The sequence below is a fragment of the Anomaloglossus baeobatrachus genome, chromosome 2 (genome assembly GCF_048569485.1).
Source record: "Anomaloglossus baeobatrachus isolate aAnoBae1 chromosome 2, aAnoBae1.hap1, whole genome shotgun sequence".
Taxonomy (NCBI): Eukaryota; Metazoa; Chordata; class Amphibia; order Anura; family Aromobatidae; genus Anomaloglossus; species Anomaloglossus baeobatrachus.
In genome coordinates, this window is record NC_134354.1 from 549,978,081 (window position 1) to 550,004,239 (window position 26,159).

Here is a 26,159-nt window from a genome sequence, read left to right on the forward strand (position 1 = left end):
GATAAGAAGTAGTGTGCGCGCATAGGGCAGCGATAATCTTTATTTGGTGTTCGCTGTGAATATGTCATAAGAGAAAAGCGACCGTTTTCTAGACTAGGAGCGCCTCTGTACGTTCAAAGATGGCGCGCTGTGCACACCGTGGCGATGACGTCGTTACGTACGGCACGCTGCCTGTGTGGATGAGCACGGCGCAGGTTTATGACGTTCGCTGCTTCCGCTGTTGTCACTTATTGCTCACAGGGGGCCGCTGCGGACGATACTGTGAGGGTAGCAGGTGAGAGCCGTCCACCACCTCCGGCCTGCCAGACATCACGTGCACTACATTATTTCTCTGCGACGCTTCTGCTTGGTTTCCATAGTAACGCCGCTGTTACTGTATGCTTTCTGATGTTAGTCATGATGACAGGACAACTTTATTAGAGGGATTCCCCTTATTAAAGGCGTTGTTAGCTCAGCACATACATTATCTATCCATAGGAGATCACACATGTCTGTGGGATCCCAATTAGAGGACATGGCTGCCCTTGTTCTAGCCCAGCCGTTTCTGTTACTATGACAACCATTTAGCTCATGTAATACTATGTTTCTTGCCTTCCCACAGCAAAATCAGCTGCTACATTAGAAAAGGGATTGTCTCTGATGATACATCCACTGTTAAAGGGATTGTCCACTAGTCAGACAACCCTGAGTCAATATGTTTGCCCCCTGTAAAATAATTATGCTTATACTCCCCTCCAGTGCCGTTCCGGTGGTGCTGACACTCGCTCTCCCAGGGCTCACATGACATTGTTACATCACGCGAGTCCAATGCCCAGTCAGCTCCGGCCTCCTTAATATAAATCAAATATCTATATGACGTGAGCGTCCGGCGGCAGCCCAGACACCCTATTGATGTTCGATTCGTCTGAATGCAGGGAGAGTGAAGCAGTGACTGGGCGCAGGGCTTGTGTGATGTAACTATGTCATGTGAGCCCCAGGAGAGCACTTCTGGAATGGCGGGGAGTATAGCATTGTTATTTTACTGGGGAAAACATGCTGATAGGAAGGGGTTGTCTGAGTAGTGGACGACTGTTTTAAGAACGAGTTATTGCTGTCAGATCTCCTCTGCTTCTAGTCCGATTTGTGTTCTGATACAGAGGGCTGCAGACCTGAAGCTCACCCCATCCCATTACTTGTTCGTGCTCTAACATAAATCAATAGTCACTCCTGTATTGCAGCTTGCCTTTTTCACAGCAATGGATCAGCACTGCAATACCTGACCCTACACGTGGGAAAGTCTTGATGCTGTTTCTACAGAGGAGCAGCCATTTTTTGTGAGGCTGATTTCTATCTGCAGTGTATGTTGCTGGATGCTAAGGCTGCTTTCACACCCCCGTTTTTAGCAGTGCGGCTCAATCCGGCTCTAAAATCTATGCAATGGATGCGGCGAAAAAAACGCATCTTTTGCATACGTTTTTACATGCGGCCCGTCCGGTTTTTGCCGGGTGCAGCACACTACTGAGCATGCGCAGTGCAAAAAAACCGCATGCGGTGGCTGGATGCGGTTTTTCGCCGCATCCGGTGTCCATAGGCATGCATTGGAAAAAGCGCCGCATCGGCTGGATGCGGCGCGATGCGGTTTTTTATCGCCGGACAAAAAACGTGCCAGGCAACGTTCCATCCGGCCGCCGCATGGGCTAAATATGCCGCATCCGGCAAAAACCGGACCGAACGCAAGGCCATGCGGCACAATCCGGCACTAATGAAAGTCTATGCGGAAAAACGCAACCGGCGGCAAAAAAAAAGGTTGCGTTATTTCTGCAAACAGCTGGATTGTGCCGCACAGCAAAAACCGGATGTGTGAAAGCAGCCTAATCGTGGAGTCTGAATCTCCGTCAGATAAAGATGCTATGTCTTTTGACTTGGAACTCCACTATTGTAAATACCTTTGTAGATCACAGCTCTGGAATAGGTTTTGTGTGTCGTGCCATGATATCGCCAACATCCCATTTCTGATCTAACACCAATTTCTGTTTGTAGGGTGTTAACCTGAGTGCCCGCTGTTGTCCCTACTAGTGGTACCACCTGTAGAAGCTCAGCAATAAGACTGTGGACTTTCTTTTATATTTTTATGGTTTGTATCAATTATTGTTTAATGTAAAATGTGCTGAAATCTTTATAAGATCCCCGCCCATCCCCCAAGTAGAGCAGATTTGGCAAGGCTTCGGTTATCGCTACCCTCCGGCTCCAGCGCTAATTCTTCACTGCTGCAGCACTGGCACAGGAGCAGGGGAGAGTAAGTAAAGTTCGGCCTCAATGCTGAGCTCTGTACACTATGGAGACCATATCATCACTTCCAGGACTTCTTGTTCTTATTTACACTGCTGTAGATAGCTCTTAAAGAACTCACAAAATGTTTTTTATTGCTTAAACATGCCTTAATGTGTGCGCCATGCAATTGCAATAAAATACTTAATGACTGTCGTCTTCACCAGTATTTTAGCTCATTTCAAGTCCTCTTTTTACTCACGTGACTGAAATTCCAACTCACCCGATCACATGTGGGTTTATTCTTAAACGTAAGTCAATTTTACAGTGTAAGCCTATAAAGCCTCGTTCTGTCACTCCATAGGTTAACATGGTAAATGCCACTTCCACTTCACATACAAATCCAAGTGTGAATTGGTGAATGAATTTCCGTCACCTGTGTCAGATGATGACCAGAAATGCACTGCAAACCATGGAAGAGTTGCCCAAAAAATGCTCGAGCTCCCCATTAACTTCCATTGTACTCTGGTACTCGAGTCAAGCCCATCTGAGCACCCAACTGTTCGTTATGAGTACCAAACACCCAAGCATGGTAGTGCTCGTTCGTCACTAGTACTGACGTGTAGATCAACGCTCTGCCTCTGCTCATTGCCTGACCAATGCACTGTCATGGTTTGTTCTGCATTGGATCACACCATGTGATTGCATCTTCATTGACATGTCCAGGAACATGAAGGGCGTTATGACTAATAAAGAAGCTGTTAGGGTATGTGCACACGTTGCTTATTACCTGCTTTTTTGCTGCTTTTTCTTCTGCGCTGTTTAATGCCAAAATGGATGTGTTCTTCTATTCAAGCAAAGTCTATGGGAATTTGGGTTTCTTGTTCACACTATGTTGTTCAAAATGCTGCCTTTTTGTGGCAGAACTTTGGTCAAAAACTCAGCTTTGCAGTGCAAAACCCAAATGGCAAAAACAATTGACATGTTGCTTCTTTGAAAAGCTGAGTTTTTGACCAAAGTTCTGCCACAAAAAGGCAGCATTTTGAACAACATAGTGTGAACAAGAAACCCAAATTCCCATAGACTTTGCTTGAATAGAAGAACACATCCATTTTGGCATTAAACAGCGCAGAAGAAAAAGCAGCAAAAAAGCAGGTAAAAAGCAACGTGCGCACATACCCTTAAACTTACAGGCATGGATCCTTAGTGGAGAAGGGAGTGGGAGGGCAGGAAGAGCACTGATTGACTACAGCTAAACAGGGTCTGGACTAGCTCCCTGATCTTGGACTGCTGGGAAGTAGATGTTATCAGGGAGCTAGCTGTTACTACAAGCCAGGAGCAGGCCATTCCCTGTGATCTGTGACATAACGTCCCAGAGAAGAGGGGGAGACTGAGGAGCAAAGCCAGCATCACTTCGAGAGCGGGTACTTTTAGGGTTAAAAACAGCTCTATGGATGTTCCCTTTATAATTTATTAAGACATGTCCATTAAAATAAAGAGTTTCCTCTTTAATGCTCCTATATCCATTAGACAAATTATTTTACCGCTATCTCCTCATACACTGGAACGCTCCGCCAAGCCCTCCTGTGTCTTCTATGAGATTGACCGCCAGCTGAGATAAAATATTCATTTGGCTGCATTTTTATCTCTCATGACACTACAGGGCTCGACACACACAGAGATAAATCTTTGGCAGATCTGTGGTTGCAGTGAAATCATGGACATATTGTTCCATTTGTACACAGCCACAAACCTGGCCCTGATTGTCCACAATTTCACTGCAACCACAGATCTGCCGCAGATTTATCTCTGTGTGTGACTGGGCCTTACCAGTCAGGGGGAGAGTTAGGTGAGTTGATGGTGTATGGAGACCTTTAGAAGAAAAGCTGCATTTACTCTATTTCCAATATTTTACCAAAGCAGTGTATTTACAGTAAACAGTTTAACCCCTTTACGACCGCCGATACGCCTTTTAACGGCGGTAAATAAGGGTACTTTTTCCGATCCGCCGCTTTTTAACGGCGGTCGGAAAAAAGGGTCTAGCGCCCCCCAGAGTCAGAAAATTTCCGGGGTCTCAGCTGCCGGGGGTAGCTGAGACCCTGGAGATCATGATTCGGGCCGGTTTTTCCGGTCCCCGCTCACCTGATGACCGGTATACACCGTATACCGATCATCAAGTTATAGTAAATGACCGCGCCGGTAAAAAATGATTTATCTCCCATCTGGCATGATCAAACATGCCAGATGGGAGATAAATCTTTTTCCCGGTCCCCCGGTGTCCCCAAAGTGCCCCCCCCGACCCCCAACCCCCTCCCGAAAATCCAAGATGGCCGCGCGCACCGGCGATCACAGCAGCGCGCCGGCCACATTCACACTGTTCCTATGGTTTCTGTCGTATGTGCCATAACACATACGACAGAAACCTGCTCCCCAGGCCCTGCCGGGATCCCCCCTACCCCCCCCTGGTGTCCCCCGGTGTCATACATACCTGTCGGAGCCCTGATCCCCCGCGGCCCCCTCCTCCGGCTCCTTCTCTGCAGACTCCGGTCACATGAGCAGAGCGCGGCTGTCAGCTTCCTGTGTTCAGGACGCTGGCTGCTCGCACTCTGCAGCTGTGACCCAGGGAGAGTGGGTGCAGATTCTTTGCACCCACTCTCCTCAAATGGAGGGTCTGCCCTCCTAGAAAATGGGGGATACGTTCCCTGAACGTGTCCCCCATATTCTAGAAGGTCCAGAGGCGACGTGGACGTCCAAATGGATTATTGTGGATTTTTTTTTTTCTTTTCAATAAATTGGTCAATCAGGGAATGTTTGGGGGAGTGTTTTTTCAAATAAATTTTTTTTTGTTGTCAATTTTTTTTTTATTACTGTCAATTAGTTATGTCGGGTATCTGATAGACGCCGTGACATAACTAATTGCTGGGCTTGATGCCAGGTGACATTACACACCTGGTATCAACCCCATTCATTACCCCGTTAGCCAACGCACCAGGGCGCGGGATGAGCTGGGGCGAAGCGCCAGAATTGGCGCATCTAATGGATGCGCCACTTCTGGGGCGGCTGCGGCCTGCTATTTTTAGGCTGGGAAGAGTCCAATAACCGTGGCTCTTCCCATCCTGAGAATACCAGACCCCAGCTGTCAGCTTCACCTTGGCTGGTGATCTAATTTGGGGGGACCCCACGTTTGTTTTTTTTTTTTAATTATTTATTTATAAATAATTAAAAAAAAAAAACAGCTTGGGGAGCCCTCCAAATTGATCACCAGACAAGATGAAGCTGTCAGCTGTGGTTTGCAGGCTACAGCTGTCTGCTTTACCCTAGCTGGCTATCAAAAATAGGGGGGACCCCACGTCATTTATTTTAATTCTTTTTTTTTTTTTTTGGGCTAAATACAAGGCTAGGCATCCTTTAGTGTCACATGAAAGGCAGGTAAGGGGAGCTTCCTCGTTCCTGCGGCGTCACACATAGCGATGTGTGCTGCCGCAGGAGCGACGAACTACATCGTTACTGCTGCAGTAACGATAATCGAGAATGGACCCCCATGTCACCGATGAGCGATTTTGCACGTTTTTGCAACGATGCAAAATCGCTCATCGGTGTCACACGCAGCAACATCGCTAATGCGGCCGGATGTGCGTCACCAATTCCGTGACCCTAACGACTCCGCATTAGCGATGTCGCAGCGTGTAAAGCCCCCTTAACAGTGAGAAATTTTTTGATACAGCAACAGTTTTGTGAAGTACCTGTGGATTCAAAATGTTTACTATACTCCTGAATAAAATCCTTGAGGGGTCCAGTTTCCAAAATGAGGTCACTTGTGGGGGGTTTCTGATGTATAGGTGCCCAAGGGGCCCTGCTAATGTGACATGGTGCGCGCAATTTACTTCAACTTTTCCAAAATTCAAATGGTGCTCCTTCCATTCCAAGCCCTCCCATTTATCCAAACAAAGGTTTTTGGCCACATGTGTGGTATCCCTGCGCTCACAAGAAATTAGATAACAACCTGTGGGGTACACGTTTTGTTGTTGCCTCTTGAAAAAGTGAAAAATGTGTCGCTAAATCAACATTTTTGTGAAAAAAATGAAAATTTCAATATGGCAACCTAAGCTTATCAAATTCTGTGAAGTATTCGTGGATTCAAAATGCTCAATATACACCTAGATTAAAGCCTTGAGGGGTCTTATTTCCAGAATGGGGTCACTTGTGGGGGACCTCCACTGCTTAGGCACCTCAGGGGTTCTCCTAATGCAACATGGCGTCCGCTATTGATTCCAGCCAATTTTGCAGTCAAATTGCACTCCTTCTCTTCTGAGCCCTGTAGTGTGCCCAAACAGTTGATTTCCACCACATACAAGATATCAACAAACTCAGGAGAAATTGCGCAATAAATTTCATGGTGATTTTTTTCCTGTTACCCTTGTGAAAAAAAAAGCTACCTGGTTGAAGTAACAATTTTGTGGTAAAATTTTATTTTTTTATTTTCATGGCTCAACGTTATAAACTTCTGTAAAGCACCTGGGGGTTCAGGGTACTCACCAAACATCAAGATAAATTCCTTGAGGGGCCTAGTTTCCAATATGGGGTCACTTGTGGTGTTTTTTTGCTGTTTACGTACCTTAGGGGTCCTCCAAATGCGACATGGTGCCCGCAATCTTTTTCAGCCAAATTTCCTTTCCAAAATTCAAATATTGCTCCTTCCGTTCCAAGCCCTCCCATTTCTCCAAACAAAGGTTTCAGACCACAAGTGAGGTATCACCGCGCTCATAAAAAAGTGGGTAACAAACATTGGGGTCACATTTTTGGAATTACCTCTTGAAAAAGTGAAAAAATTGATGCTAAAGCAACATTTTTGAGAAAAAAATGAAAATTTTCAATGTGACAACGTAACGTTATCAAAATCTGTGAAGTACCTGTGGATCCAAAATGCTCACTATACCCCTAGATAGAAGCCTTAAGGGGTCTAGTTTCCAAAATGGTGTCACTTGTAAGGGGTTTCTGCTGTTTAGGTACCTTGGCGGACATGTAAATGCAACATGGTGCCCGCAATCTATTTCAGCCAAATTTGCTTTCCAAAATTCAAATATTGCTCCTTCTGTTCCGAGCCCTCCCATTTGTCCAAACAAAGGTTTCTGACCACATGTGGGGTATCGGCGCGTTCATAAGAAAGTGGGTAACAAGTTTTGGGGTTCATTTTGTTGTGTTATTTCTTCTAAAAGTGAATAAATTTGGGGTAGAGCAACATTTTAGGTAAAATTTTATTTTTTGCTTTTTTTCATTCCACTTTGCTTTAGTTCCTGTGAAGCACCTGAAGGGTTAATAAACTTCTTGGATGTGGTTTTGAGTACTTTGAGGCGTGCTGTTTTGAGAATGGTGTCACTTTTAGGTATTTTCTGTCACTTAGGCCTCTCAAAGTCACTTCAAATGTGATGTGGTCCCTAAAAAAATGGTTTTGTGAATTTTGTTGAAAAAATGGGAAATTGCTGATGAACTTTGACCCCTTCTAACTTCCTAACCCCAAAACATTTTGTTTCAGAAATTGCGCTAATGTAAAGTAGACATGTGGGAAATGTTATTTATTAACTGTTTTGTGTGACATAACTCTCTGGGTTAAGGGCATAAAAATTAAAAGTTTGAAAATTGCAAAATTTTCAAAATTTTCATCAAATTTCCGATTTTTTCACAAATAAAAGCAAAAAATATCGTTCTAAATTTATAACTATCATGAAGTACAATATGTCACGAAAAAACAATGTCAGAATCACCGGGATCCGTTGAAGCGTTCCAGAGTTATGACCTCATAAAGTGACACTGGTCAGAATTGCAAAAAATGGCCTGGTCATTAAGTACAAAACTGGCTTCGTCCTTAAGGGGTTAACAGACACCACAGGCCTCCTCTAAACCATAAATGATCTCTACAGCTAAGGGTTCACTCATTTCTGCGTATAAATACACCCAGTGCAATGTGAGAAAAAAAATTACACTGCACTCGCCCCAATGTTAAGCAATGAGGCAGTGTTGTTCTGTGAGTTTTTCCTTAGCTGGTATCGAGCTAAGGAAAAAATGTCAGCATGCTTCAGATGGCAGCGTAAAACAGCAGAGACTCCCAATGTAAGTCAAAGGATGCTTGAAAAAAATTGGATGACATGCTGACCATATATATGCCATCCAACTTTTACATACATATCTCAAATAGAAAAATACTAATAAAAAGATATACATAGATGATGGATGGATATCCTGCTGCAATATTACTTCCCAACTCCCCTAAATAGTAGAAACGTGCACCTTTTAGTGCCTTTCATAGGGTACTAAAGGGTGTTTTGGCTTGGTTGAATAAATTAAAAAAACAACATAGAGTTCCCCCTATTCTTGATAATCAGTAAAGGTAAAGCATACAGCTGTGGGCTATCAAGCTGGGAAGTTCCTTGGTCATTGGGCCCTTCCCAGCCAAAAAATACCACCCACCAGCTGTCACAGTGGTGGCGAATCACATTAAATGCTTCGATTCTGGCCCTTTGCCTTGGCTGTTCTCAATTGCCTTAGTGCATTGGCAATCAGAGTAACGATTTTTTTGGGGGTTGAAGACAGCTGTGTAATGACACTATCATTACAAACCCAGTAATTAACCCCTTCAGCCCCCGGGCACTTTCTGTTTTTGTTTTTTGCTCCTTTTCTTCCGAGAGCCGTAACTTTTTTATTTTTTTGTCAATCTTGCCATATGAGGGCTTGTTTTTTGAGGGACTAGTTGTACTTTTAAATGAAACCATAGGTTTTACCGTATAGTGTACTGGAAAACAGCAAACAAATTCCAAGTATGGAAAAACTGCAAAAAAAGTGTGATCGCGCAATAGTTTTTGGGATGTGTTATTCAGTGTTCACTATATGGTAAAACTGATGTATCTATGTGATGCCTCAGGTCGGTGCGAGTTTGTAGACACCAAACATGTATAGGTTTACTTGTATCTAAGGGGTTAAAAAAAAATTCACAAGTTTGTCCAGAAAAGTGGCGCACGTTTTGCGCCATTTTCCGAAACACGTAGCGTTCTCATTTTTCGGCATCTATGGCTCAGTGACGGCTTATTTTTTGCATCTTGAGATGACCTTTTTAATGGTACCATTTTTGCGCAGATGCTACGTTTTGATCGCCTGTTATTGCATTTAGCGTAAAACATGCGGCGACCAAAAAACGTAATTTTGGCGTTTGGAATTTTTTGCCACTACGCCGTTTACCAATCAGATTAATTGATTTTATATTTTGATCGGGCATTTCTGAACGCGGCGATACCAAACATGTGTATATTTATTTATTTATTTAACCCTTTAATTTTCAATGAGGTGAAAGGGGGGTGATTTGAACTTTTAGGGGTTTTTTTATTTTTTATTTTCTAAAACTTTTTTTTTTAACTTTTTTTTTATTTTACTAGTCTCCCTAGGGGGCTATAGCGATCAGCAATCCGATCACTCTGATCTATCTGTTGATCACAGCTACACAGCTGTAAACAGCAGATACGGTCACTTCCTGTTTCATTCGGCTCCAGGCCGGGTGAAAACGAAAGTGAAACGTCATAGCTGCAGGTGTCATCACATGACCCTGTGCTACCATGGCAACCACCGAGAGTCACGTGATCACGCACGTGACTTCCGGTGGGGGCGGCAGTAAGTAAAACTCATGGCCGCGTGCATATAGATCTCGCTGCCACACTTTGGCAGCGAGATTTAAGGGGTTAAATGTTGCGTGTGGAAGCGATTCCACTCGCAACATGCAGGCACACATGTCAGCTGTTGAAAACAGCTGATATGTGTGCCGACCGCCGCCGCCTGCCCGCGGCAGGGGGCGGGGCTTAACGTGACACGCTCCATGACGGATAGATCCGTCCAAGGTCGTGAAGGGGTTAAACAAAAAAACAGTTTATTAAAAAAAAAATCCACAACTTTTTACCTGGTTCATGAATTTATTTAAAAAAAACATGTAGATGCTACGTGTCCCATGGGATTCAATGTAGTCCACAAATGGAAACTGGAAAAACACAGACAGAAATATAAACAAGAGACTGTGTCTCTCGTTCACTAATTAGAAAGCAAAATTTCCACGCAGGACCAACGTAATCCAGCGCTTCACTCGACATTCCTCGACTCCAACATTCAAAGGCTATGGAACAATAGAACGAGGCTCTTTAGTCTTTGAGCACCAATTAATACCGGCTCCTACTGTGCTCCGCGAGATCCAGCGACTGTGATAAGTGGTCCTCCGTGGGAACTTTTCTTTCTAATAAATTGGTAAATGAGGGACAGTATCTTGTTTTCATTTTCAGGTTTCCAGTTGTGAACTACGTAGGACTTGCCTGGGTTTTTGTTTTTTCTTTCAAATAAGTTGGTGAACCGGGTAAAAAGTTGGAGTGTTTTTAAAATAAACAATTTTTGTGTGTTGGTTTTTTTTTTGTTTTTTTTTAACTAGGTTAGTAATGGGGGTGTTTAAAGAACGCCTTTCCATTATTAACCCTAGGGCTTGATGTCAGCTTTGTTTTCGGTCAATTCTCAACTGATATCAACCCCAACTGCTATTACTCCGATAGCCAACGCATCAGAACAATCGAGAAGAGCTGTGGTGATACGTCAGAATTGGCACATCTACTGTGATGCATAATTCTGGGATGGCTGCGTGCTGGTATTTTTAAGCTGGGAAGGAACCAATAACCATGGATCTTCCCAACCGAATATCAGCTCACAGCTGTCTGCTTTACCTTTGCTTGTTTTTAAAAATACGGGGGACCCCACTTAATTTTTAAGTTATGAGATAGTGTTCTTTTTATCTTTTTTCCTTTTGTTGCACATAATATTAAAACCGTTTTTGCTATGTATGATAGGAAGGTGCCTGTCAAGTGTATGCATAGGCTTCATTCGTACAATGCATGTAAGGGGAATGTTATTTTGGCATATCCTTTATTTGCTGTTTAGAATAGTGTGGTAGACTACTCTGTGCAGAGGAATCCCGCAAAAAAAACCCTTTAATGTACCTATACATTGGTATTCTAAGCCTTCTGTTGACGGTGTACTTTGGGAGATCTTCTTGACATCTACATATATGAGAAGTGCTTTAGTGTACTTAAGCATTACATGCATGATATCATGTATCTAAGATTTGTTTTAGTAACTTCTAAAAGAAGTCTTTTGTGCTTTTGTCTACAGATCTCTGGCACAATGTCTTCCAATATCCAGCCCTTGAAAACAGTGTCTTCTCAAGTACCTTTTGCAGATCTCTGCAAAACTTTAGAAAGAATTCAGAAATGCAAGAACAGAACAGAGAAAACAAATATTTTAAAACAATTTATTGACTCCTGGAGAAAATTCCACAATGCCCTTCACGAGACTGAACCTACTAAAGACTCCTTTTATCCAGCAATGCGACTTATTTTACCACAGTTAGAAAGAGAGCGGATGGCTTATGGGATTAAAGAGACTTTGCTTGCCAAACTCTATATCAAAGTTCTTGGTTTGCCCAAAGATGGGAAAGATGCTCTTAAACTTTTAAATTATCGAACTCCTACTGGTTCCAATTCAGATGCTGGTGACTTTGCTGCAATTGCATACTTTGTGCTTAAATCACGTTGCCGAAAAGAAGGAACCTTGTTCATTAATGATGTGAATGACCAGTTGAATTCGATAGCGAGCAACAACGCAGGCAGGAAAAAGGAACTTATAGAGAAAAGTCTGCTGCACTTGATTGCCAACACCACTGCTCTGGAACAGAAGTGGCTTATAAGGATGATTATAAAGGACATGAAGCTTGGGTTTAGCCAGCAAACAGTCTTTTCCATTTTTCATCCTGATGCTGCAGAACTTCATAATGTCACCACAGATTTAGAAAAAGTATGCTTACAGCTACATGATCCCAGTGTATGTCTTAGCGATGTCTCTATCTCTATATTTTCTGCTTTTAAACCAATGCTCGCTGCAATTGCTAACATTCAGCACATAGAAAAACAAATGAACCACCAAAGTTTTTATATTGAAACGAAGCTGGATGGGGAAAGGATGCAGATGCACAAGGATGGAGATGTGTATAAATACTATTCTCGGAATGGCTTTGATTACACCCAACAGTTTGGTGGTTCTCCCCTTGAAGGCTCTTTAACACCTTTTGTTCATAATGTTTTTCGTATCGATGTCCAAAACTGCATACTTGATGGAGAGATGATGGCCTTCAATCCCAATACGGAAACGTTCATGCAGAAAGGAAACAAGTTTGATATCAAAAGGATGGTTGATGATTCAGACCTTCAAACTTGTTTCTGTGTGTTTGATGTTCTGATGTTTAACGACCAGAAATTAGCCCATGAAACACTTAGAAAAAGATATGACTTGCTACGTGATATATTGACGCCAATTCCCGGGAGGATTCAGATAGTTCACAAAGCTGAAGCCGGCACCAAAAAGAACGTAGTTGATGCATTAAATGCGGCAATCGATAACCGTGAGGAAGGCATTATGGTTAAAGACCCCATGTCCATTTATAAGCCGGATAAACGTGGAGAAGGCTGGTTAAAGATCAAACCTGAATATGTTAATGGACTCATGGATGAATTAGATCTTTTAATTATTGGGGGGTATTGGGGCAAGGGTCTGCGTGGGGGGATGATGTCTCATTTCTTGTGTGCAGTGGCAGAAAAACCAAATCCAGGAGAGAAGCCGACTGTCTTTCATTCAGTTTGTCGTATTGGCTCTGGTTACACCATGAAAGAATTATATGATTTGGGTTTAAAGTTGGCTCCCCACTGGAAGCGCTATCGAAAAAAGGATCCACCTTCAAATCTGTTATGTGGGACTGAAAAGCCAGAAGTGTTTATTGAGCCTTGTAATTCTGTTATCATTCAAGTTAAGGCAGCAGAGATTGTGCACAGTGATATGTACAAGACCAATTGTACTCTCCGGTTTCCCCGAATTGAAAAGATTAGAGAAGATAAGGAATGGTGTGACTGTATGACACTTGATGACTTGGAACAATTTCGAGAAAAAGCTTCTGGGAAATTAGCTTCAAAACACTTGGATTTCAGTGAAGAGCCAGCAAAAAAGAAAAGAAAAACTGTATCGAAGATTAATAAAGTCATTGATGTGGTTTCTCATTTGAAAGCGCCTGATCTTACAAACATCTCGAAGCAGTCAAATTTGTTTAAAGAGGTTGAGTTCTGTGTGATGAGTGGAACAGATATCCATTCAAAGGCAAATCTAGAGAGCACGATAGCTGCTTTTGGTGGCAAAGTAGTACAAAATCCCGGAGAATACACCTATTGTGTTATTGTAGGAACTACCAATGTCAGAGTGAAAAATGTTATCTCGTCAAATAAGCACGATGTTGTTCGAGCTGCTTGGCTTCTTGAGTGCTTTGAAAGTAAAACTTTTCTACCTTGGCAACCTAACCATATGATTCATATGTGTCCGTCCACCAAGGAACACTTTGCTAGTGAATATGACTGCTATGGTGATAGTTATGTCACAGATACTAATGAGGCTGAGCTCAAGGACCTGTTTACCAGAATACCTGACACCAAGGATAAAATCCCTCTGGACATGATTGCTGACCTAGAACATCGCTATTCATGGGAAAATTCGACTAACAGTCTGTTCCGTCAGTGTGTTGTATATCTAGATATTTATACAATCATTAACGACCCACTTACTAAAATAGAATTTTCTTCTTTGCGTATAAGAGCGCTGGAGTTACGCTTTCATGGAGCAAAAGTAGTGAGCCATCTTGAAGAAGGAGTTTCACATGTTGTAGTAGGAGAGGATTTGTGTCGTTTAGCAGAAATGAAGAGTCTGAGAAGGCCATTTACCAAAAAATATAAAATTGTTCCAGTCCTCTGGGTAGTCGATTCGCTGAAGATGGGAACACTTCAGATGGAGCAGGATTATTTATTATAAAATCACATTTTATTGATGAGCTTTTTAAATGTATGTAAAGTCCATAAACTTTTAACCTAAATTGTTTTTTATATAAATAATCACGTGTTTAAATGTTTGTTTTATTGTAAATTTATATTTTTATTTGGATGTAAATTTGTTTTGAAGATTGCTTTATAGTACTCTATTTAGAAAAAAATAATATGTATTTTTTTTTATATCATTGTGAAATATAATTATTAGGTCTGTGCCTTCCCTCAGTAAAATTCCTCCTGGGCAGCCCCAGTGCAGTAGCATGTAGTGGGTACTGGGGCAGATTTATGAAACTGGTCAAATGAAAAATTGTCTCTCTTGGTCATAAAAACCAATGACAGGACAGCTTTTCTTTTTGAAGATCACCATATGAAATAAAGGCTGCCCTATGAGTGGTTGGTGTGGAAAACAAAAGACATTGTTCTTTTCCAGCTTCAGCGATCTCCCCCATTGAGCCTTTTGCAGCCTTATGATGTGAGCTGTGAGGATCAGCAGGAATTCTTTGAATGGAGCAACAGTCCTCTAATAAGTATATTGTAAAGCTTCTGTAATATGTAAGAGTGCTAGGTATTAGACTCCCATGATTTTATGTGAAGGAACAATGTTTTAAGTGCACATTATGATTATTATTTTATTAAAATGATTTGTGACAATCTGTTGTATGTCTGTTTTTCTTTTACTTATTAAGTGTCTCTTTAATTACATAAAACCTTAGCCCAAACAATTTTATACATATCTTAACTGCACTTTTATAACCTTTTTTTGAAAGTTTTGTGCCATGCTTCCTAAGTGCTGCCAGTATCACTGTCACCAGCCACAAAGTAAAGGAAGCTTTACACGCTACGATATATCTAACGATATATCGTCGGGGTCACGTCGTTAGTGACGCACATCCGGCCTCGTTTGACATATTGTAGCGTGTAACACAAATGAGCGACTGCGAACGAGCAAAAATACTCACCTTATCGTTGCTTGTTGACACGTCGCTCATTTTCAAAAAATCAAACGTCCTGTGCTCCGGTTGTTCATCGTTCCCGAGGCAGCACACGTCGCTTCGTGTGACACCCCGGGAACGATGAACTGCAGCTTACCTGCGTCCCGCCGGCAATGCGGAAGGAAGGAGGTGGGTGGGATGTTTACGTCCCGCTCATCTCCGCCCCTCCGCTTCTATTGGCCGGCCGTTGTGTGACGTCGCTGTGACGCCGAACGTCCCACCCCCTTCAGGACGAGGATGTTTGCCGCCCACAGCGAGGTCGTTCGGGAGGTAAGTATGTGTGACGGGGGTAACCGAGTTTGTGCGACACGGGCAACAAATTGCCCGTGTCGCACAATCGACGGGGGCGGGTACAATCGCTTGCGATCTCTCTAGCGAGATCGCAGCGTGTAAAGCCCACTTTAAGCAAATCCCATACTCTGCTCAATACTAGTTGAATACGAACACATTACTTGTCTTCCAATGGAACAGCATCATGTGTCTGGTCCACAATGTATGCCCACATCCGTGTGCCATTTGTAATCTGAGCATTGTATGCTGCTCCATTCTCGGGAAATTAGAATGGATGCATCTGCTATAACGTTTCGAGATGTGCCAAAGGATGGCTGGACAACAGCCAGTGCACGCACCCGGGAAAGCAGCTGTACCTTATGGGAAGTGAGGACAGACTGTGTGATGCAGAGAGCCCTGCAAACAGCACAGAAGGGAGATCCTGCCCTTCCATCTTCATTCCAAAGTGATTCTCAAGTGGAAGAACAGGTTGTGGCTAGGGACTGAAGAAGGAACCCCAAAGGTATTCAGAATAAAATGTTCACTTTGTTAAACGCCATCACTTATTCTGTATATTTAAAAAACACACACTTTTTTTTTTTTAATTTCGAGTTGCACTTTAATGTTTATATTCAATCCATGTTTTATTACACTTGATAACTATGTTTTTCAGAACATAAAATATCTTCAGGCTTATTCAACAGAATATAGGTGGAAAAAAATTGCCCCTTTTTTAGAGTGAAATAGGAAAAGTCCCAAAATACTTTATTTTGGTAACCTTGTACCAAAGTTCGTAACAGGCACAAGTACATTTGAGGGTTTAACTATGTGCATGGTGCCTTTTCCCAGTGACGATCTAGTTGATTAATGGCGAGAGACCAGACAATCGCCTGCAGCGAGCTGTGACATGCTTACTCGGGATGGTGCCAGACTAGTCTCCTGACATATTCCTCATCCGGATGTTTTAAAGTATGTTTCTGAAATGTTTCTGAAGCTACACTCAGTATGAAATCAATCTGCCATTTTCTAATCCTATAATTTTATAAAATATTGCAATTATAGATTTTATATCAAGCAGCGCTGTGCTGCACTGATTACCTGTGATCATGACCACGCTCCATTTTGAATAAACAAAGATTGCATTATATGTATATCATATTTAGTTGATAGCCAGTACAGCGTTTGAAAATACAGGAGACAGACTCTCTTCTGCTCATTGTGAATCAACTTGTAAGGCTGCTTTCACACATCAGTTTTTTGCAAGGTTGTGTAAAAACTGATGCAACGGATCCGGTAAAAAAACGGATCCTTTTTTTTTCTTCTTTTTTTTTTTTTTATATGCTGAGATAGAGAGAGACCCCATAATCACCGCACATACACAGGCACTCCCTACCTATCATCACCGCACATACACAGGCACTCCTGCACGCATCATCACCGCACATACACAGGCACTCCCGCACGCATCATCACCGCACATACACCAACACTCCCGCACCCATCATCACCGCACATACACCGACACTCCCGCACGCATCATCACCGCACATACACAGGCACTCCCGCACGCATCATCGCACATACACCGACACTCCCGCACCCATCATCATCGCACATACACAGACACTCCCGCACCCATCATCACCGCACATACACTGACACTCCCGCACCCATCATCATCGCACATACACAGACACTCCCGCACCCATCATCACCGCACATACACCGACACTCCCGCACCCATCATCACCGCACATACACCGACACTCCCGCACGCATCATCACCGCACATACACCGATACTCCCGCACGCATCATCACCGCACATACACCGACACTTCCGCACGCATCATCACCGCACATACACCGACACTCCCGCACGCATCATCACCGCACATACACCGACACTCCCGCACGCATCATCACCGCACATACACCGACACTCCCGCACGCATCATCACCGCACATACACCGACACTCCCGCACGCATCATCACCGCACATACACCGACACTTCCGCACGCATCATCACCGCACATACACAGGAACTCCCGCACGCATCATCACCGCACATTCACAGGAACTCCCGCACGCATCATCATCGCACATATAACGACACTCCCACACGCATCATCACCGCACATACACCAACACTCCCGCACGCATCATCACCGCACATATACAGGCACTCCCGCACCCATCATCACCGCACATACACAGGCACTCCCGCACGCATCATCACCGCACATGCAGGAATTACCTCAGTGACGTCCCCGCTGACAGCGCGACTCCCTTCAGTTGCTGCGTGGAGCTCCTGGGAGCGGCGGTGTTCTACTGTCGCTCCTGTCAGCTTCATGTAGCAGAGCTGATAGTGTCGCGGGACCTCTAAGTGGATTACGTCGGACCTGAAGGGGTGTTTTGGGATTTTAATAAAATGGTGAAAGAGGGTGCTTTTTTATTTTTTATTCCAAATAAAGTATTTTTTCGGGTGTATGTGTTTATTTACTTTCACTTGTAGGTTAATCATTGGGGGTTTCTCATAGACACCTGCCATGATTAACCCCTTATTACCCCAATTGCCACCGCACCAGGGCAATTCGGGATGAGCCGGGTAGAGTCCCGGGACTGTCGCATCTAATGGATGCGGCAATTCCGGGTGGCTGCTGGCTGATATTTTTAGGCTGCGGGGCTCCCCATAACTTGGAGCTCCCCATCCTGAAAATACCAGCCTTCAGCCGTGTGGCTTTATCTTGGCTGGTATTTTGGGGGGACCGCACAATGTTTTTTTTTTAATTATTTATTTTACTGCAAGATATAGACCCGCCCACCAGCGGCTGTGATTGGTTGCAGTGAGACAGCTGTCACTCAGCGTGGGGGGGCGAGTCTGACTGCAACCAATCATAGGCGCCGGTGGGTGGGGAAAGCAGTGAATACGAGATTGAATAATGGGCGGCCGGTATTTTCAAATCAGGAGAAGCCGCCACAGTGTGACAGCCGTACAGCGCCACGCCCGTGATCGGTGAGTGGGTGAGAGTGAGTGAATGAGTCAGTGAGAGAGTTTGAGAGAGAGACTGAGTGAGAGAGAGAGTGATTGATTTTCCGACATGCAATGAATTTATATCACTTCTGGTCATGCTCAGAAGTAAAAACCGGATCCGGTACATGCTTCTGGCGTTTGATGCATGCCACCGGATCCGGGGCGCATAGACTTTCATTATGTACCATGCCGCACCCGGCGCTATGCGTTTTTTTGCCGCTGGCAAAAAGCGTTCCTCCCTGCGTCTTGTGCGGCCGCCGGAGTGACTATTTTTGACTCAACTGGTAAAAACCGGATCAAACGCAAGCACATGCGGCGCTAATAAAAGTCTATGAGGAAAAAACGCACCCGGCGGCAAAAAAAACGGATGTGTTTTTCCCCCGCAAATCGCCGGATTGTGCCGCACAGCAAAAACCTGATGTGTGAAAGCACCCTTAACTAAAATGGTCTCAGATGTAGCTATCTTCAGCCTGTGCACCAAGGATTCTTTCTATTTGACCCTTATTGGGCAAATTGGTTTCCTAACCTGCTAACAAACTGGTCTAGCTAAATCTCTCCTGGTCAGCAGAGAGCACACACTGATCCTTTTTGCAGAGAGATTTCTCATAGTTTTCCATGATCAGGACACAGCTCTTTATGAATGCTCTGCCCAATGATTTAAGGAAGCAGTTCTGGAGGTTAGGCACCGCTGGACCTTCCTGATTGCAGATTATAAAACACATTTTTTAGCAATATTTTTTGTTAGTGCAGCTTAAGGTGGCTTTACACGCTACAAGATCGCTAAAGCGATCTCGTTGGGGTCACGGAATTGGTGACGCACATCCGGCCGCTTTAGCGATGTCTTTGCGTGTGACACCTATTAGCGATTTTGAATCGTTGCAAAAACGTTCAAAATCGTTAATCGGTGACATGCCCCCCTCTTCCCAAGTATCGTTGCTGCTGCAGTAATGATGTTGTTCCTCTTTCCTGCAGCACCACACATTTCTACGTGTGACACCGCAGGAACGAGGAACCTCTCCTTACCTGCGTCCCGCCAGCAATGAGGAAGAAGTGGGCGGGATGTTCGTCCCGCTCATCTCTCCCCTCCGCTTTGATTGGGTGGCCGCTTAGTGACGTCGCTGTGATGCTAAACAAACCGCCCCCTTAGAAAGGAGGCAGTTCGCCGGTTATAGCAATATCGCAGAGCAGGTATGTGTGTATGACGCTGTCGTAGCGATAATGTTCGCTATGGCAGCGATCACCACATATCGGCCGTACGATGGGGGCGGGTGCTATCACGCTCGACGTCGCTAGCATCAGCTAGCGATGTCGCAGCGTGTAAAGCGGCCTTTATAGTCTGAAAAGTACATTACCGTATATTTTGCACTATAAGACGAACAGTTATGGGGGAAAGCTGCTGCTGACAGTTATGGGTGTAATGTGCCCCACTTCTGTACTAATTTGTCCAGTCTTGGGCCTCATCCTAGTAATTAATACTTGGAGTTAATAATTATGTTATATGTAGTATAAGTTTCCAGGCTATTGCTAACTTATAGAGGCTAGTGTTATTCAAAAATGTACATGAGTAAGCAAAAATCCTTCTGGGAAGGAGTCTTGTGTACAGATGAGATACCAAGATAGAGCTTTTTAGTAAAGTACCGTACATCATTCTACTGTTTACGCTAACGTGTTATTTGTGTGTAATTAATGTCCAATTCTCCTTCTTTTCCCCCTCCTGTGTGGTTTTTTTTGTATGTTGTTGAAATACATACAAAGGAAATAAAAGTATATAACAAAACGTGTAATTGCAATAATCTTCTAGTAGAATTATTTCATTTTCTGGAACAATGTCAAGGATGCCAATACTTTCGGCCATGACTGTATTTGTGAAGCATAAACAAAATTATATATGATTTTATAAATATAACAATTGTGATGTGCATTTGTATTCAGCCTCCCAGAGTCAATACTTTGTAATACCAACGTTTGCAGCAGCCACTTGTCAGCAGTTATTAAAGGGAACCTGTCATCAGAAATTTTGCACTAAACCTAAAAGATTCCCCCTCTGTAGCTCCTGGGCTGCATTCTAGAAAGGTTCCTGTTGTTCTTGTGCCCCCTTTCTGACCAAAATAAAGACTTTATAAAGTGGTACCTTTTTGTATTCAAATCTTGATAATTGTACAAGGGGGCTCTCTGGTGTCCGTTATTCTGCCTCCTGCCGCTTTAGGCCATCCCCCATCGCGCAATTTCATACCTCAGGAGGCCACCTAGTGCGTCCGAGGTCTCGCGCATGCGCCGTGCCACTCTCGTGGGACTGTGCAATGTGCACAGTGTGACCGCTTGTGACGTGTTGCGCATGCGCGAGATTATGGGCGGCGCTGTGATTGTCATCAGCAAGTACCCGCCCATAATCTATTGCTCGCGCTTTCATCGCCGCCTCCACCGTTCTTCACAAGCACTGGCCAGCTTACCTCATGTCACCTCTTTGAAATTGCGCAATAGGGGACAGCCTAAAACGACAGGAGGCAGACTAACGGACACCAGAGAGCCCGCCACCGTGTACCATTATCAAGATTTGAATACAAAAAGGTACCACTTTATAAAGTCTTTATTTTGGTCAGAAAGAGGGCACAAGAACAACAGGAACCTTGCTAGAATGCAGCCCAGGAGCTGCAGAAGGGGAAACGTTTATGTTTAGTGCAAAATTTCTGATGACAGGTTCCCTTTAAATACAGGATTGCAATAATGGACAACAAGGAATCCAGCATTAACAATAGGTGATATCAAGCAGCAGCTGCTAAAGCAAACAAGATTTTAGGGTGTATAAAAAGAGAGATTAGATCCCGTGATCCCAACGTATTGTTACCCCTCTATAAATCACTTGTAAGGCCACATCTGGAATATGGGATCCAGTTTTGGGCTCCACATTTTAAAAAGGACATTCAGAAGTTAGAGTCAGTTCAAAGGCGGGCAACTAGACTATTATAAGGAATGGAAGGCCCCCCATATGATGACAGGTTGAAAAAGTTAGATATGTTTAGCTTAGAAAAAAGACGTCTCAGAGGAGATCTCATTTATATGTATAAATACATGTGTGGTCAATATAAAGGACTGGCACATGACTTATTTCTTCCAAAGACAGTACTAAGGACCAGGGGCATACACTGCGAGTGGAAGAAAAGCGATTCCGACACCTAAATAGGAAAGGGTTCTTTACAGTTAGAGCAGTCAGACTGGAATGCCCTACCACAAGAGGTAGTAATGGCAGATACTATAACAGCTTTTAAAAAAGGGCTGGATGATTTCCTCAGTACACACAACATTGTTGGTTATAAATGACTTGGTGACTAAATGTAGAACTGGTGGAGGAAGGTTGAACTAGATGGACCTAGGTCTTTTTTCAACCTAAGTAACTATGTAACTATGTAACTGTTCCCTTCATCCACATATCTTCACAATGACATTTTCCCAAAGCAAAACATACCTCGAAAATTCTATATAATTGAATGAGTCAGAGGCAGTATCCTCTATCCATGTAGCTGCCTAAGGCTGAACAACTCATTTAATTGCAACATGTCCAAATAGCTTTTTAATGTAAATAGAGGTATTCAAAATAAAAAAAAAACACTTCAAATATACAATAATGATTTAAACAATAGGTAATTTTCTGATGACACATTCCAAATTAAGCTTTTATCAAATAATGCAGAAAAGAACTACTGTATGAGCGACTGTCCGTTCCATTGGATTTGCCTGACGACTCTTATCTTCCAATACCTTATTTCCACAAGTTGACGTTATAATGGCAGCCATTCTTGGGCCAAATAAATGCAATCGTGATGAATTGGGATACAGCTTTTATTCCAGTCATGTTTCCTAATACTCCTTAGGGGAGGGCTTAGTTTCCAATAAACAGCTATTGTCTAGTCTTCTATAAGAGCTGACGAGCGGTTGCAGCACTAGTAGCCTGGTAAATTTCAGAGTTACAATATGAGGTTGTGTAAGAACGATTTGTCAGCCGTTGATCCTATTAAAGTATATTTATGTTAGATTGAGTATCTGTGGTCGGTCCAAAGCTAGTTCTACGTCTTTATCATGAGCGCTTTCACACATTCAATTCCGCTACCTTGCACGATATATTGCATTCCTTTGGCACACAGCTAATTGTTTCACGCAGGGAGGAAAGTCATGCTCCTGCTGGGGTTACAATTGATAATGTTCCAGGCTCTGCTGCAGTTCAGTTTTCTAACACCTAAGCCATTAATTCCAGTTATGTTTCTGATGCTGTCTGTCTCAAACCTTTTTATAAGTACCAGGTGAAGGAGGAACATAAAGACAAACATCTTCACAGAGACTGACATGATATATTGCTTTAAATGATTCATTATATCTGAGGAGGAAATCTCTACATCACTGATATAATGCTGTACTCTCGCTGCTGGAGAAACAAATCCGGCATTCATGGATCACGCTATATCTTGTGAACACCAGATGTATTCATTCATAAAAAAAACAAACCCTTGAATCAGATGTACTATATTGATATACAGTGTACTTAACGTTACACATTTCAGAGCCAGCATAGCTGGATCTGTAGCAGCACGGGTATTAGTAAAGGAATGAATTGGATGCAATTGTACAGGCTCTTCATGCACTGTGCTTTTATACAGACGTGGACAAAATTCTTGGTACCCTTCTGATATGCCCTTGCTACCATAGCTATTTTCATTTTTGCTTTTCCTCTTCTGAGAGCATTTAAGCACCACACTAGCGGTTTTTTTTAGGTTTTTTTTTTAGGTTTTTTTTTAATGCCTTTTGGAGTGGTGCTTTAAATCTATCTAAGTCCGCTTCTACTGTCTTATACTCACATGCTGCTGTCTTCATCTGTTTCCAGCATCACTCCGGTTCATTTCCTGTGTGGTTCATGGAGAGTGCCGGAGGTCACAACTTAATACAAGTCTATGGGAGCCTCGTTCTTGCTCTAATAGAAATGCATTGGGGGCTTGTAACATAACTTCTGACTTTCAACCAGCCAGAAATTACAGTATGGCGCCGCGGGACTGGAGCAGTGTCGGTAAATGGTGAAGCCGCCGGAAGGTGAGTAAACGAGAGGGAGCAGGGGGCTTAGATTTAAATCGCCACTACAGCGCTGAAAAAACAAACTCTAGAGTGGTGTTTTAATATTTTATATCTGCAGTGATGTAGCCAAATGACCATATCAGCCCTTGTTTTGCAGGATGAGTTGTACTTTTGAATTACACCTTTTGTTTTTTCATGTGATATGCTAAAAAATGACGACAAAAATTTCACATGCGAAAAAATTAAGAAAAAATGTGCAATTCCACTATTTATTAGATTTACAACATTCACAAAATGGTAAACGTTAAAAGGTAATTTGATTCACCAGGTAATGTGTGTATATATAATAATATACATTTTATGTGAAGGGGTTGCCCAAGTTTGGCACTCTGTGAATCCTTAAAGCGCGCTATCAGGTTTCTCCAGTGCCGAGAATGGACGGTCATGTGACCACAAGCATGCCATATGTATACTTGTGGCCACATTCCAACTAAACTTGTATTGAGCGAGGCAGCACACGTCTAGTTCGAACATGGCCAAGAATACAATTTAATAATTCACTGCACTCTGTGAAAGTTCAGGCAATAATGGAATTTATTGTAATATATACAAAAAGTTGATAGTGATAGGCGACTTGTCACTAGGACGTTTCGACCCATCCAGGTCTTTCTCGAAAAGTCGCTGGAAAAGAAAAATTCATATATGTAAAGAAAAGATATATACAAAATTATATACAATATATAATATGTACAAAAGTAATCAAAATCAATAAAGGGCAATCAAGGTATTGGTTTAGGAGTGACCGCCCTCTAAGTTCAGCTAAGCTGGATATAGGATAATAACTATAGGGATTATAGGCACAGAGCAAAACAGAACATTTCAAAGGGCCGACCACAATAAATGAAAGGGCCATTAAAGCTATTTAGCATGAAAACAACATAGGAGACAAAAGGCATTGAATAAGATACAACGGTGGTTTACCTGTGGGAAAGGTTCCAGGATCAAGGAAGTGCTGGCGTGCTGACGCCTGTATGGCATGTGTGAGTATGTAGGGAGTAGGGCTCCATTTTATGTAGTGTGAGCGGATGTATTGTATGTTCATTGGTGGCTGTGTGTGTCAATCACAGTTTACTGGAGCACCTACTACGCATGTCTAGTAATGTAAAGGGGCAGGATGCCAAAGCGTCATGTTGCTAGTTGCTGGGAAGGCGTCTGTTCTAGTGACGTCAGGTGGTGGGCGTGTTACCGCCGCGTCAGTGAATGTTGCTAGGCACGTCAGACGGTGACGTCTGGTGACGTCTGGTGACGTCAGACAGTGGGCGGATCACTCACCGCAATGTCATTGTGTGTTGCCAGGCGCTGGTAAGCGCCTGTGTGGTGATTAGTAAGCAGAGCAGACCCCATGGTGGGAAGTATGGCAATGGAAGCAGGTTAATAGCATACATGGGACCGAGGGCAAAGTTGTAGAATAATGTATGGGGCAGCAAGTACTGAGTGTTTGAATGTATAATGAGTATATAGATTGTTTGGTGTGGACCACCATATAAAAATGTATATGGCCCAGGGAAAATCTGTTAAACTCTCGGTACGTGGAGTATAGGATAGATAGATAGAATGTATGAAATGGAAGTGTAGTAAATATATAGGGAGCTATGTAAAGCTGTATAGGTGGGAATGTGGTTATGGTCATTGAGGGATATGGTTGTATAAATAGCCAAGAATATACATATTGCATACTTGAAAGTAATGTGAAAAATTCCAGCAAGAAAATCTTCTAAAATCCAAGACTTTAATCCATTAAAAATGTATTTCCATCACAATACGTAAATAAAATCAAGGCAAAAAAAATTCCGACGCCACATCATAAGGATCCAGACACAGACATGTTTCGGATCAACCTCCTTTCTCAATGTGTGTGGTAAGTATATTCACCTTGGCATTATAAGGGCTCATTCACAAGACCGTTCCGTTTGTCATGGTCCGTTCCTGTTTTTTTGCGGACCCACGGACAGGACCCATTTTTCAATGTCTTTTGTGTAGGATCGGATTGCACACGAAAGCACTTCCGTGTGCATCCGATCCTACAAAAAAACACATCGGATACCGTATATCCGTTCCGTTATTATGGAACATGTCCTATTCTGTTCCGTAGTAACGGACTGTGACTCAATACAAGTCAATGGGACCGCAAAATCCCCGGGATCCCCTTAGGCTGGGGAGGGTCCAAAAACCGCGGACCTTCCTAGTCTGAGAATACTAGACCACAGCTGTCCGCTTTACCTTGGCTGGTGATCCATTTTTGCCTGGACCCCACGTTTTTTGTTTTAAATAATTTTTTTAATTTAAAATAACAGCGTGGGGTACCATCTGTTTTGGATTACCAGCCAAGGTGAAGCTGGCACCTGTGGTCTGCAGGCTGCAGCCGTCTGCTTTACCCGAGCTGGCTACAAACAATAAGGGGGACCCCACGTCATTTTTTTTTTAAAATTACTTATTTATTTTTTGGCTAAATACAAGGCTAAGCACCCTTTAGTGCCACATAAAACGCACTAAAGGGTGCAAGATTACAAAATGCTGGGGGAGTGGGACATTATGTGTCTTTCTCATCTATTATCTATCTATCC

At 43.1% G+C, this 26,159-nt stretch overlaps 1 protein-coding gene across 3 annotated transcripts; it reads left to right on the forward strand.

Annotated features, from left to right (window-relative positions):
* Positions 1-211: 211 nt before the first annotated feature.
* Positions 212-14,833, forward strand: LIG4 (DNA ligase 4). Of its 3 annotated transcripts, XM_075334344.1 has the most exons (3): positions 212-274; positions 2,020-2,113; positions 11,434-14,833. In XM_075334344.1, the coding sequence occupies exons 2-3, from the start codon at positions 2,111-2,113 to the stop codon at positions 14,164-14,166; spliced, it is 2,736 nt and encodes a 911-aa protein (XP_075190459.1). In that variant the 5' UTR covers positions 212-274; positions 2,020-2,110; the 3' UTR covers positions 14,167-14,833. The 3 variants fall into 3 exon arrangements, with proteins under 3 accessions (XP_075190459.1, XP_075190461.1, XP_075190460.1); XM_075334346.1 differs by lacking the exon at positions 2,020-2,113 and having other exon boundaries at positions 227-274; XM_075334345.1 differs by lacking the exons at positions 212-274; positions 2,020-2,113 and adding an exon at positions 2,137-2,275.
* The last annotated feature ends 11,326 nt before the right edge of the window (positions 14,834-26,159 follow it).